Source organism: Littorina saxatilis, linkage group LG5 (genome assembly GCF_037325665.1).
Source record: "Littorina saxatilis isolate snail1 linkage group LG5, US_GU_Lsax_2.0, whole genome shotgun sequence".
Classification (NCBI taxonomy): Eukaryota; Metazoa; Mollusca; class Gastropoda; order Littorinimorpha; family Littorinidae; genus Littorina; species Littorina saxatilis.
This window is the reverse complement of record NC_090249.1, coordinates 24514717-24529500: the sequence shown is the minus strand read 5'-3', so window position 1 is coordinate 24529500 and position 14784 is coordinate 24514717. Positions and strand designations below refer to the sequence as shown.

The following is a 14784-nucleotide window of genomic DNA, read 5'->3' as shown; positions in this document are numbered from 1 at the left end:
GAAATGCACTGGCCCGCTGCCACCAAGGCAGGCAGGGACCTTGATCCATCGTTACAGAGCGAAGCAATGTCTCTCAGATAAAAGCTGATGAATACATCGTCTGATCGCCAATAAGCTGTATTCAAAACTTCGCTCATTCTGTGGGACCGCAAGACGGCCAAGGAAGAGGCCCAAGGCAGCAATGTCTCCCTATGAAACTGATAAAGACAAAAGCCGAGCACCAGTAAGCTGTGTGCAGGACATCATCCAACCTCCCAGACCGTAAAACGGCCGAGGAGGAGGCCCCGGCCCTGGAAAAAGAGCTCGGGCTGAGCCTAGGGGAAAGATAGCCGATAGCTACGCCAAGGCGGAGGGAAAGAGAATCCCTCGCCAAAAAACTGGCCCACTGCCAAACATCAGGAAAAGAGCCGGTGAGAAAGAAAACATCCAGCTCACTCTAAAACCCTTGCCAGGAACTGGCCCACTGCCAAAAGACAGAACGAGGACCGAGAACCAACCTAAATGACAGTCGCAATGCCGCTCAGGCAAAAAATGCGAAGGACAGCATCAGAGAGCCCGTAAGCTGTGCTCAGCACTTCTTCCCATCTCCTGAACCATCAAAAAACAGCCCAGAAAGGGGCTCAAGTCTTGAATAACCCGAGCCGAGTAGAGGGACAGACAAGCTGCCCCCCCCCCCCCCCCCCCCCTTACTATTGGAAGGAAATGCCAAAAACCCTGGAAACGACTAAGCGTAAGGTTGACCGATCATAAATGAAAAGCACCAACCTTCCCCAGGACCGTAAGACAATCGTGCCAAAGTTAAAAGCCTTGGCATGGAGAGAGGCCCGAAAGGCCGGAGAGATAACGGTCAGCTCCAGAGAGGAGTGACCTGTTTCCTAGAAAGAGAGAGAGACGTCTGAGTACAAAAAACCAGAGTCAAACTCAAAGAAAAATCTCAGAAGAGACGGTCACCAGAAGTCCACTACCAGTCCATGCAGAAGCATAGAGGGAGGTAAACAGAGGAAGAAGCGGCCTACGAAAAGTGTAAGCCGCCAGCAGAGCGGAGAACGCGGTGGCCAAAGCCTGATGTGACCGGTGACTCTAACCGAAATGACTAAAGTCAGAGTGTTCACAAAACAGTCTGCTTGTAGGTAAATGAAAGAAAATCAAAAACCCAAAACAGAAACGAGACTGGAAAGGAAAAACAGAAAACCGTGAAGCTAACCAGACTTAAGACTCCCTGAACGAGAGTTCTCAAGAAGAAGGGCCCGAAGTAAATTTCGCGGCCGACCGAGCCCAGAAAATTCCTGAGTCTGGCTGAAAAACCAAACACGTCTGATACCTCAGAACCGAGAATCAGACACGGAACACAACAGGCAAGAGACCGTAATAGTTGCAAGTGGTAGAAGGGTGACCGTAACAGGCAACCCACCCCACCGGAAGTCGACCCGACTCGCCTCATGGCAGGATGAGGGAGAAGAGGAAGACACAAATTCTAGAGACACGGAGACCGTAGTCGCCCATGCCAGGCAGGAGACTATTACACGGGCTAAGGCTGAGAGCCGGAACGCCCGTAGACCTGCCATCAAAGATGCTGGGCTGAAAGCCCGCACCAAGAAACCAGGAAATTAACTAGACCTCCACCGAAAGGGGAGGGTTAGCCAATAAAGCTGAGAAAAGTGATAGGCCACAAGAATGACCCCTCACCATGCATTGCTAAAACCAATGCAAACTCAGTAAAATCTGAATGTAACTTCCGAGGCCAACTCAAGTAAACCTTAAGTTTGGACGAAACACCAGAACAAGTCCGATCGCTAGAGAAAGACAGAGTCTAAATCGGCGAAAGACCCACAAGGACCGAGTCCAAAAGAGCAAACAATAACCACCACCACCAACGGAAGAAATGGCTGTTGCACCAGCCGAGGCTAAAAAACCCGGATGCCCTAATGCCGGCTGTTGTTCCCAAAAAACACAGACTAAGACGTCTGTGAAAGGAAGAACCTCTCCGGATAAACCTGAGCTGAGGACTTAGCCTGAAAAAGCTGAGTCTGCTTAGGTAGAGCCCGTTTTGCTGCTTCAAAGCTTGAAGAGCAAAAGAAGAGACCTGAAGGTCCCTACAAATCTTTATCTCCTTGGAGGCCAGGAGGCCAGGGAGGCCTTGGAAGCCAGGAGACCTTAGAGGCCAGGAGGCCTTAGAGGCCCGGAGGCCTTGGAGGCCAGGAGGCCAGGAGGCCTTGGAAGCCAGGAGACCTTAGAGGCCAGGAGGCCAGGAGGCCTTGGAAGCCAGGAGACCTTAGAGGCCAGGAGGCCTTAGAGGCCTTGGAGGCCAGGAGGCCTTGGAGGCCAGGAGGCCTTGGAGACCTTAGAGGCCAGGAGGCCTTGGAAGCCAGGAGACCTTAGAGGCCAGGAGGCCTAAGAGGCCAGGAGGCCTTGGAGGCCTTGGAGGCCAGGAGGCCTTGGGGGCCAGGAGGCCTAAGAGACCAGGAGGCTTCAGAGACCAGGAGGACTTGAAGGCCAGGAGGCCTTAGAGGCCAGGAGGCCGAAGAGAGACCCATCCACCAAGGGTGAAGAACGAAGGGTGTCTCAATGATTCCTCACAAACTAGGAATGGGCGAGGAACAAGTCCCGTCTGTACATGACCGTATGGGCATTGTGCAGAGAGGAAGGCCTTCTCCGTTCTAAATTCGCCCTAGCAAAGGTGGAGAAAGCATCCCCTGCGTCCTGCTCTTAACTGAGCGAAAAGGGCGCAAAGAACTCCGAAAAGGAGTGTCTCCGAGATGGAAGCAAGTTCCAAAAGCTGTCTGCCCACTTCCTCAGAGGGGAAGAGAGTCTGCTCAGAGAGCAGGGGACTCGAAACGTTCCCCAAAGAAGAAGTTCCGGCGTGACCGGCAAAGGTGCACGCAGAGGGGCAAAAGACGACAGCAAATTCCGGGACATCTTGGGCAAAGGCAACCTCCTCTGAGCCGCTAATGTCCCGAAGCTGGGAAGGCCGGAGCCTGAAGCCCCTTTCCTGCAAGTCAACGGCCAAACTTCACCCCTGACTAAGAGGAGGATGAGAGGCGTCGAAGACCAAAGGCACAGGAAGTGAGGAGAACGGCAGAACCCACTACCGAAGTGTGTGGTAGCTGCTAATCCGCCTGAGGCAGGGAGCCTGCAAGCCCAAAGGGCACTGCTGACGAAAAAACCAGACTCAAACCAGATGGGACCATAGCAGGTCCACTATCCAGTGAGCCCCCACTTCCGGCCGGAGCCAGAAGCGCAGAGGTCGCGTACGATCGCCGACATAAGGCAAGGTTCAAACCGAACGTGACCATAGTCTGTGCACTAACCAGAGAACCTACGCTTCCAGCCGGAACCAGACGCAAAGCTGTCGCGGACGACTGCTGAAGTAGGGCAAGCTCGAACCAGAAGTGACAGCAGCCTGTGCACTAACCGGTGAGCTCACACTTCCGTCCGCAGCCAGAAGCGCAGAGGTCGCGTACGACCACCGCCGTAAGGCAAGGTTCGAACTGAACGTGCCAGTAGCCTGTGCACTAACCAGTGAACCGATACTTCCAGCCGGAACTGGAAGCACAGCCGTCGCGTACGACTGCTGCCGTAGGGCAAGGCTCGAAACCGGACGTGACAGCAGTCTGTACACTAACCAGTGAACCTACGCTTCCGGCCGTAACCGGAAGCGGCGCTGTCGCGGACGACTGCTGAAGTAGGTAAAGGCTCGAACCAGAAGTGCCAGCAACCTGAGCACTAACCAGTGAACCTACACTTCCGGCCGGAACCGGAAGCCCAGCTGACGCTGACGACTGCTGACGTAGGGTAAGGCCCAAACCGGACGTGACAGCAGCCTGTGCACTACCGGTGAACCTACACTTCCGGCCGGAACCGGAAGCGCAGCTGCCGCGGACGACTGCTGACGTAAGGCAAGGCTCAAACCGGACGTGAACGTAGTCCGAACACTAGCCAGTGAGCCTTTTACTTCCGGCCTGAGCCGGAAGCAGCTGTCGCGGACGACTGCTGACGTAAGATGTGGGACGCACCGGACGTGACAGCAGGCTGCGCACGAGCGGAAGAACCACTGCTTCCGACCGGAGCCGGAAGCCCAGCTGTCGCGTACAACTGCTGGTGTAAGGCGGGGTTCGGTCCGGACGTGAACGCAAGTCGCTCACTAGACGGTGAACCCCTACTTCCTGCCAAAGCAGAAAGCCCAGCTGTCGGAACCGACTGCTGGAGTACGGAGAGGTTCTGACCCGACGTGAACGCAAGTCGCTCACTAGCAGGAGAACATCCGATTCCGGAAACCGGAAGTGCAGCTGCCGTAAACGGCTGCTGCAGACACCAACCTTGATGTGGCCGGATCCCCGGAGGGACATGCACTGTTGCGCTACCGCAAGCGGAAGGCAACAAATGCCGGCCAGGAAGAGGAGAAGAAGATCCCCAAGGGACCGTCCAGAAACATCGCGGTGGACAGCAGCCTGGTCCGGAGAAGACCCCGAGTCTGAAGGAGAGAACGTCGCCTAACCCCCAGGCGGGGGGCAGAGCTGGCGACGAAGTCCGCCGCGGCAAACCTCGCGAACGAGGGAAACTATTTCTGGAAATAAGCAAAAGATAAGTGCAGACCCCAGAGCCCTAGACTCTGGAGCCGAAACAGACGTAAAACGACAGCCTTAGAGGCCAAAACGGACGGCAGAGAGCCAGACGGCCAAACGTCCGTAACATAAAAAACGGCACAGAACAACGTAAAAAAATTGCCTAAAATTGTGCCAACATGAACAACAACGGAGTTCTTCAAAATAAGAGGCTGCTGAGGGATAGAGCCTAGCAGGGCCCAAGCCCTAACCCTCGGCCTTAGCTCCCTCTAATTCTCATTAACGGCCATGTAAGCACCGAGAGAAAAATAATCAAACAACTGAAACTAGCAAAGTCCGAAAGGACGCCAACCTTTCAGAAGCCAGCAAAGAGGGCAGCTAAAACCAGTTTAGGAGCTACCAAAGGCAGCTAAACAACTAGCTATACGAAGAGTTAAGCGTCCGAGTACGGACGAAAAATCAACATAACAACAACATGCTAGCTAAAAATGGCGACCAGGAGGAAGCCACAAGTCTGAAAATAATAAAGTCCGTACAGACACAAACATTTCAGAAGCAAGCAAGCAAATAGATAAGCACATACGTAAAAGCTACCGACGGCAGCTACAAAGCAAGCTACAACAGCGTTAATAGACCGAACACGGCTAAAACAACAGAAGCCAGACAACGTGCTAATGCAAATGGCGACCGTGAGGAAGCCAAACAACTGCTGAAAACTTCAGAGTCCAACGGACATGCGAAATTCACAGCAGAAACAATAAAACATACAAGAAAAAATGAACGATCTCACCAGCTGCAAGCCAGCAAGAAGTAGACGGGGGCCGAGGCCGGTGGGTGCCGTAGACACAAAACCAGCCAGAGCAAAAGCGAACACAACCGTCACCCTTGAGTGATAGTAGTCGATTGAAGGGGTATCACGTGACCAGCACCATTGATGACGTAGTGTGCTGCATGGGACGTAACCCAGGGTGCCAGTCATGCTGGTGCAGTCACTTTTTTAGTTGGGGTTGCTCCCCTTATACCTAGACGGGGTAGCTTTTATCATAACCTAAGCATCGAAGTGGGTCAATGCAAATTATGTGATTCGGCGTAAGAATATGTAATTATAATTTGGTATTAAGAAAAGAATTCTCACAAAATCAGAGAAACATGGCTGTTGTTGCATCACTCTGTGGTGTGGCTGGTGGTAGGTTTCAAGAATCCTTGGCAACCATTGGGCTTGTTTATTAAATTGTATCTAATTTTCCCCAAAAGCTTATGTTGATCATTTGCTGCTGCCATCTCTAACTTCTAAGCCAAGATTTCATGTTGTCATTATCATTTGTCTTTTTGTTCAGTTTAGTTTAAAATACCAACAGGGCAAAGTTTTATGAATGGTTAGTTAGTATGTCATTTATTACATGTTCCATAAATTATTCAATCTTGTGCTTTTTTTTTTTAAACCACAAGGTTTGCATTTCTGCTCATATTGTTTTTTGTTAATACTATATCTTCCTGGGTATACATGTACACTTCTTCTTTGCATGTCTATTGAGCATTATGTTGTTCACATGTTCATATGTATTATAGAACTAGATGGTGCTCTGCAGAAAGTTTGAGCACAACTAAAAGACAAAATTCTAACATAAAAATGCAAATCTGACATACCTGTGAGTTAAAAGGCTTGTTTTGCCTCAGTGCAGGATCTGACCAAAACTCATTGGCAAGCTGAAATGTAAAAGATTATAAAAAGATAAGCCATTCAAATCTAATGCTAAACATTTGATGTGACAGAATATTAGTTATTACATTATGAATATGCATGGTATTAAATTAGTCACTTAAGGTGTTATTCAGTTTGAGGGCACTGACTTACTTGTGAGAGGTACATAAACAGTAGATATAATGGCTAAAATTATTGTGTTCAGTTTTCCAAAAGTATATAATATCAACAACAAACACATCCAGCCTTTTCTGAATTTCTCTCCATCTGACTCACACACTTACAGTTACTAGTGCGCGCACACACACACACATAGAGAGAAAAAAACACCATAGACACACACACACACCTGTGTCAGTCTGTCCTCCTGGATCTGTTCAACTGTGACAGCTGACGTGTTCTTTTTACCCTTTGGCTTTGCCTTGGACTCTTTAGACGCCATTTTCTGAAATAAACATTGTCTTAATTATGACTCACATACATGTCACAATCACAACACCCCTGTGAAGTTGTTTGTTATTTTTAATTTCAACTTCATGGAAGGAACCATGGGTTAGTGTCTAACACCGGTTTCAAGGACCTCCACAGACTGGAACTCTCCCTTAACAGGCTGCAAGAAATTGCTGTGGGTGCAATTGAAAAGGCAGTGGATATTGTTACACCTCTTTGACGGCGTTATCCGGTTGGCCACTTTACGTTGGGGATACTACTATCTGTTTGGTTTTGCTGTGATTCTGGAATTTTAATTAGCCCATGCATCTCAAATAGAGATCTGTGGTGACTCCTGACCCAAGAACTTTCACTTTTTTCGACCCCTGAAGATTTTGCAGACTTTACAAGGAAAGGTACTCTTTTCCGACACAGCTCACATGATTTCTGGCCCCCCAAAAGCTACATGGCGCTGTTTCTATTTAAACAAACTTCAATCAACAACAAAAAAGTAATCGACTTATCGACCCAATTTTTTCCCCCTTGTTATTGGAAACAAACATTTATTTTCGGGACCGTATGCACACATGGTACTTACAAAGCACAGACATTAAAAAAAAAATCCCACTACATGAAAAATTATACATGACCATGACTCACACCTACTTTATAAGTATACTGACACATTCTCTCTCTCGCTCTCGCTCTCTCTCACACATACACACATTTATGTTCATTTGTAAGTTAAAAAACATCATCCAAATTGCTGGATCTTTTCAGAAATCTTCACCGTCACATAATACCAGACTGATAGATTCAGTCATTCACACTTTGATGCAACAGACAAAAGGAGGACTGCATGCATCCATCAGCTTCGACAAAACAAAAACGCATGCAACTACATTATTCGATCATTTGTTGCCCGTTTTATGTATGTTATTTGTTACATTATTAAAGGAGGTGTAAGTTAAACGTAAAGCGTCATATTAAAATAATATATCGGCCATAATAATAAAATAATTAATATATAGTTATTAATATTACCCAAAACTTCAGACTTTATTTTTCATCAAAAATTAGATAATAGATTCCATGAGTGCAATACAATGGGGGGGGGGGGGGGTGTCTAAAGTTGAACAGCAGTACTTAGCAGGGGCGAGGAAGTAATCAGTATGAACAAAAGAAGTTTAGGTGTGATAAACATTGCCCGGCTGACGAATCGCCTATCGCCGCATGTTTTTTTCTGGCGATAGTATCCCACATTATGAAGACAATGCCGAGCAATTTGAAGTATAGCAGTTATTTTACACTGAGTACTTATACAGTCTGTCGAAGTGGTGAAGATGGACAAATCGATCCAATTTTTTTCAAACTGTAGTGTTTTCATTTTCTTTCTCAATCAGAGACTCAGAACCCTCGATTTTATTCTTGCAATTTCAACACTACAACATAAATGAAATTGTAAACTGAAAATGTTTCACTTAATACACCCGTTGACATCTTAATAACTACCTTTCGCTCCGAGACTTTCGCGATACGTTGTAGTTTTGTGCTACTTTCAACTTTCCATTAGTGGCATTAGGCCGACGAACTGCACATGTCGTAACCGGAAGCAGAACCCTTTCTGGCTGCGGAATTGACTAAACACCCACATTTACAGGAAAAAGAATATGATGACTTTATGAGTGTGTGTGTGTGTGTGTGTGAGAGAGAGAGAAACACAGAGAGAGAGAGAGAGAGAGAGAGAGAGAGAGAGAGAGAAAGAAAGAGAAAGAGAGAGAGATAGAAGAGGTTCATCAGGGTAGTAAAATTTATTTACGAGTATTTTCATGTCATCACATTATTATGTTTAGCGGTAATCTTGAACTTTAGCGTTGTAAATCCATAGCTCACAATTCCGTGGCATTTAATTTTAAGCCTCCAACTGATTTTGCAAAACCTGCAATTGTAAGCATAACAAGTAATTTCAGATACCTTTGAAGTCACGGAATGAACAAAGGTATCTAAAATTACTTGTTATGCTTACAATAGCAGGTTTTGCAAAATCAGTTGGAGGTAGCTAGTTTCCTTCTCTCTTTATCTTACTTCAAAATTGTGGGAGACTGAAATTGAACGTTATTACCGAAGTATATATAATTTCTGTGGAAGAATGATTGGCAATCGCAGTGGAAAACAAAGGAAGCTTCGTTTCATACCAGATCCTAAAAAATATCCTTCACACTCACAGTTAACTACTTAAATAATTAATTCCAAAACCTCTGTCAGAGGACTCGCTATCATACTTTTCTCAGTTCCTAATAACCAGGGATCAATTTATAACACAATATAAGAATTATCTTCAAGTGAGGCAGAAGTACCACCTAATTTTGGGGATCAAAATCTAAATTATTGTAGGTAAATAGTTCTGCTTTATTTGCAATGAATTTGGCAATTAATCAAGAAATGATTAGGCTTTATGCTGATTGTGTCAAATAAATTCTACCTTATATGCTCTGACAAAAATGCAGGGGAAAAAGCCACAAGACCATTCACAGGCTTTGAAGTGTTGTAAATGTGTGGAGGGAGTCAGCAACTTTCAAAAGACGCTCAGCTAAGTGATAACTGCTGTCTCTTAAAGGCAGAGTAAGCCTCCCGTAAACCATCACAGATACGGTCAGGCTTTTACACACAGTACAAACACCCTTTCATTTAAACACTCACCAATTGAGAACATCCTAGGTGCCCTCCGTAAAGAGCGAACAATTTTCAAAGAATTTATTTTTGCGTGGTTTATCTTACCCCTGAGCCATCGTGAACCCGTGTGATCCAGTTTTCCCTTTTCACAATGCAGTCGTCATAGTTAGTCATTTGAATGCGACTCGACGTGAGCTTATCTACAATAGCACGTTTTTTTATGCACGAAACAACGGCTGTGGTTCACAAGAACTCTAGCGATGGCTTTTGACTGTTGAGAGGAACGGCGATTTGCACTGATAAACCGGCCGTCGTCTGCTACGACCCTTGCGTGACCCTGCTTCCGGGCTTTTCTTTTTTTAAACTTTCACAACTTCGAATTGTTCTGATCTTGTCTTGATGAAAAACGAATTCTTTTATGATTAAAGAATGTTTGTGTAACAAGCTGTCAATTTATTATTTAGATTTTAAAAGTTAGGTCTAGCGCAAAAACGAGGCGCCGTTGTTGTTAACGGAACAAGTCTACGAAAATAAATTCTTGGAAAACGTCTCACGCTCGACAGAAAGCAGCCAGGATGTTCCCGTTCGGTGAGCGTTCAAATGGAAGTATGCTTGTACTGTATTTAGACGCTCGGGGAGCTCTGTGATGGTTTACGGGAGGCTTACTGTGCCTTTAAAAAAAAAAGCAGCCAAAACGTTTCATTTTTACATTTAGTCAAGTTTTAACTCAAATCACTCTGGAAAAACTTCCTGCATTCATTTGAGTGAAAAACAAAGTCAAATGCTGTCATCAGAATGTTTATTTCTGCTCCCAAAACAACACTTGTATCATGAGCTTTATAAACATCACTACACATCATGACCCAGAAAATCCTTCCTTCAACAACAAAACATTCTTCTTTTTGTGATAAGATGTGCCTGTTGTAGAGAGCTTCACCTCATGCTCTGAACTCTATAAAAAAGAAAAAGAACTGCAACTAACATGGGTGTAGAAAACTCCATGTGATGGTTTCAATGAAGCACATACAAATGAAATACATTGTACGACCATGAAATCAAATTAAATTGTATACACAGATGTATCCACACACACACACACACACACACACATGTATACAGCACACACACAGCACACAAACAAGGCGTTTCTTTCTCACAGATCTTAACATCATTATCATGGACACAGAGAACAGTGCTTTCTACAACTGTTCAACTTCAGTTATGCAGAGAGAGGTGACCAATAAGCAAAGTCAAACCAAAGAAGTCACAGAGCTACTTTCACCACTGATTCTTGCCATTCAGAAGAGATAGAACAATCTTGCTGAGCCTGTGTCCTTGCAACTTTGGTGAAACAGTCAGCTACAGCACAAAGTCCTCATTCAATATATCCGACACGTGTTGATGAATGAAAATAAAAGATGACGAGTGAAAAGTTTCATCTGGTAGTCTACTGCCCCCTTGTTTTCCCTGGTCTTTGCTGACCACCACGATCGCCGCCACCACCACCACCACGGCCTCCCCCGCGACCTCCTCCTCGACCACCAGCCTGGAAAGCTCCTGAAACAAACACAATTTTCACAAATCAAAATAGATGTTGGATAATACGCAAAGACGTACCTAAAGAAGAGAAATCTATTCTAATTACAGCATCGAAACAAACTGACACAGTGTTAAATGAATCAAATTAAAATGTACCACTTAGTAAGAGATCACGCAAAGATCAGTGCATAGAAATATTTTTCTGACTGTAAGAACCAGCAATTACCAAGAATCCACAGCAGAGTAAACATCAATTCAGATAACTATTTTTTTCTTCAAGCTGAAGGTAAATCAGTTTCAATAGAACTAACTACTTCATGCATAGTCATAATCACGTGTACCTCTTCCCCTTCCACGCTGGTTGCCTCCCCCTCGTGACTTGAAGTCACCTCTGCCCTTTGACTTCTGGACGACCTCTTCCTTCACCATGTCGATGACCTCGTCAGGAATTCGCAGGTACTTTATGGTGCTTCCGCGGATGTAGCACTCTGGCATCTTCCAAAATCTGTCTCCATCCTGCAGGAGCAGACGGAACAAATGAATTAGAAATTAGACTTGCGCTTGAACAGATTCCAATAAGAGGCTTTCTGCCGAAAGGTTACTGTCCTTCTGAATTTTATGGACAAAACGTTCTCTGTCACAGTGTCAGTCAAATACTGATGCAAAGGATTTGTTCTTTTTTGTTGGTCTTAGATCGTTACATTACATCCTTCTGTTTGCCTTCAAAAAGTATGGCAAGGCCATAGAGTCACTCAGCCATTTCAGTTTTCCACCATCTCTAGATGCATCACAGCTTGAAATGCTCTTGTGTCACTTACCCTTGATGTACAGATGACCTCTCTGAGGTTGATGTTCATCCAGTTATCACAACTAACAAGATGGCCGTTGTACGTCTCTCCATTCTTCAGCTCCACCAGCTGAAAGCAAATGACAGGCCGTAAAAGACTATACTTTTCAAGACGGTTCAGTATAAAGCACACCGAGTTTCCAAAATCAATCAAATCAGCAGAAACTAACACTCACAAACAAACCAAGAACACATACACTCCTTCTAATCTTCATTAATTTTAAAACCCAAATCCACCCTGGCACCATAAATGCCTAACTCCTGCACAAACAAATTCGCTGAAGCGTGATTAACCATTCAGTCAAGCAAAAGTACTGAAATCCATGAATCCAGTTCTCTCTCTCATCTTCCTATTAACAAGGGTACAGAAAGAAAGCGAGAGACAGACGCAGACCTTCAGAGAGAGATAGAGAGGGAAACACAGAGAGAGACACACAGACATAGACGGAGAGACTGAAAAAGAGAAAGAAAGAAAGAGAGAGAGAGAGAGAGAGAGAGAGAGAGAGAGAGAGAGAGAGAGAGAGAGAGAGAGAGAGAGAGAAGCCATGAATATAAGAAAGAAAGAAAAACTTTGAGACAAAAGCTGTATCAAGCCCGAGAAAGAACGTAGAAAAATGACATATTGTCTTTCGCCTTTAAGTTTCATGCTGACGTCATTTGTGTGTTCCAAACTCGAAGTTGAAAGTGAAAGCGGGATTTCCATTCAAGTGTTTTATTTTTTTGGAGCATATTTTCAAGGTCAAACACAATAAAACTTTTTTCTTTTTAATAAAAAAAAACGTTAAGGACTAGGGGAATGATAATTTTAAGTCTTTTTCCAAAAATAAGGAAAGTGGCTATTTAATGGGTTTCTTCATTTTAAAGCAAATTCCCAATCAAACACAACAAAACTATACATTTTTGGATACAGTACGTATCACTTTTGTGATTCAAATTTGTTTTTCTTTTTTTAAGTCACAAAAGTTTTGAATGCACATTTCATGAACAAATTTTTAAGGTATGTAAAAAGGAAGCGAAAGACACACAAACGCACAACACAAATTTTTACAACATTGAGAACTGGATCTCTTGTTCACAAGAGCCCTGAACCTGCTTTGTTTATTTTGATAACTAAAGAAACCATGTGGACTGAAACACAGATGCCAATAATGATCTCAATCAATTTAAAGCATACACGATTTCAACATAAATGATGAAGTAAACTCACCATAGGATGGTTGACAGCTGTCCGCAAAAGAGACAAAGGTAACTGAAACAGAATAAAAGACAATTTTAGTTTCACAGCAATTTTGTTTAGTGACAGACCGTATTGTGCTTCTTGATAGATGTACCAAACCCAACAATGGAAACACTTGTTCCGAAATAAAAAATAATTTACAGGGAAAGAAGCTGTTGATATGGACTTTCAAAACTTAACCATATATATATGGATATATGCTATTCTCCATGCCATTTTTGAGAATTTTTCTGGCAAATTTGACTTTAGGAAGTCGATCTAAAGCACATTTACTGTCCAGTGGTACCAGTTATGATCAAAAGTGTCCAGGCTAAATTGCAGATGGCCTGGTGCTCAAAGACTTCAATGAGGCTTTGGTCAGTGTCACTTGACCATGGCTCCGCTTGATTGGAATCCGGGCGATCGCCCGGGTGCGCCCGGGTGAAGTATTTTCAATCAAGTACAATCGGGTCATCAACCGGCTTAAGCCGGCGGGCTAGCCCGCCTCGCCCGACCAAAACACATCGGCTGATGCGAGATCAAAATGGCCGCCACGGGTGGAAAGTAAGTGAATCTTTTACTTCTGAAGAGAAAGTTGTACCTTCAGGCCGTGTTCACGCTTCTGTGCTTAATTATTGGGTTGAATCTAAGTACTCGTGATTGTTTAAAGTGTGTTTTGGGGCTTAGATAGGATTCATTGAAGTAATTTCAAGTGAAGTTGAATGTGAATCGATGACGATTCCATGCAGATGACTTGTCAAATGACAAGATCACAAGATTCGAGGCTTTTGACCAGTCAGCCAGTCCCTTCAATTGGTCAATATCTTGCAAACCATTTCAACCGGAGATCAAACATAATTATGTGTGACTTCCAATATATATGTGTGACTTCCAAGCATTCACACTCCATATTGTAGGCATACTCCGCATCACTATCATCACTAAAGAACAACTCGTCCAACAGCAACAAATTGGCAGCCATGTTTATGGCCCGATTGCGCTTGATTGGTACTTTAGATCAAATCGCCCGCGTCACGTGGCGGGCGATCGCCTGGTCGCCCGCTTTGAATCCCAATCAAGCGGAGCCACTGTTATTGCTAACCTCGAAGTTTAAAATGCAAGCCTATCAATGTGTAATTTGAAGTAATTGTAACCAGCTATTTGAATGGTCTTCCCATGGCTCTGCTTTGAAAAAGCTATGAACTCACAAACATGCACACATGCCATCACACAGCTGTTATCTATTCCCTTGTTTATGCATTATCCTCGTTAATAAAGCTCTCAAGCTCTCTCATTCCCTCTCTCTCTCTCTCTCTATTCCCTCTCTCTCTATTCCCTATCTCTCTCTCTCTCTCTCACACACACACACACACACACACACACACTTACAGTAACACTAACAGAAACGCACACAGTCACTAACAGTAACACATAATAGTAATACACACCACACACACATTTTCGAACTGAGATTACTTCATACCGAAACAGCTTCATTCATCATTTGTTTATGTTTTCATATAATATCATCGCTGAATCCCTTTCCAATAATAAAAAACAAAAATGTGTTCATCTCCTTCTGCCATCTTACCATTTTCTTTTCTCAAAAATTTGCACTTCCAATCCAAACAAAAAGTGTGCGCACCATCGAAAACAAGTCGGGTTGCTGTAAAATGTCTAAAAAGGTCAAACTTTTATATAAAGCAACAAACAGTTTTAAAAATTACATTTAAGAAAACATTTAAGCTGTGAATTATCGAAAAGGGTTTATTAAGTTAAGTTGTGACATTATTTGTCATTATTGATGAATAAATTA

At 44.2% G+C, this 14784-nt stretch overlaps 2 protein-coding genes across 2 annotated transcripts in view; both read right to left on the bottom strand.

Moving 5' to 3' along the window:
- Nucleotides 1-8316, bottom strand: part of LOC138966642 (RNA helicase aquarius-like) — a 49872-nt gene extending 41556 nt beyond the window's left edge. Inside the window, exons 1-3 of the mRNA XM_070338934.1 lie at nt 8206-8316; nt 6614-6709; nt 6210-6269 (exon numbers count right to left, since the gene is read on the bottom strand). Of these exons, the coding sequence (XP_070195035.1) occupies nt 6210-6269; nt 6614-6706 (153 nt within the window). The 5' untranslated portion in view covers nt 6707-6709; nt 8206-8316. The remainder of the gene's footprint in view (nt 1-6209; nt 6270-6613; nt 6710-8205) is intronic.
- A 1835-nt stretch (nt 8317-10151) lies between these two features.
- LOC138966641 (U6 snRNA-associated Sm-like protein LSm4) lies at nt 10152-14634 on the bottom strand. Its single transcript, XM_070338933.1, has 5 exons — nt 14560-14634; nt 12960-13001; nt 11724-11822; nt 11247-11421; nt 10152-10923 (listed from the first exon to the last, which is right to left on the bottom strand). The coding sequence occupies exons 1-5, from the start codon at nt 14560-14562 to the stop codon at nt 10814-10816; spliced, it is 429 nt and encodes a 142-aa protein (XP_070195034.1). The 5' UTR covers nt 14563-14634; the 3' UTR covers nt 10152-10813.
- Nucleotides 14635-14784: the final 150 nt, after the last annotated feature.

Excerpts from the sequence above, each read along its gene's own strand:
- LOC138966641 (XM_070338933.1), bottom strand. Across the intron at positions 11,823-12,959 it reads CAGCTGTCAACCATCCTATG|CTGGTGGAGCTGAAGAATGG; the intron begins GTGAGTTTACTT and ends ATTTGCTTTCAG. Across the intron at positions 11,422-11,723 it reads AGGTCATCTGTACATCAAGG|GATGGAGACAGATTTTGGAA; the intron begins GTAAGTGACACA and ends CTGCTCCTGCAG.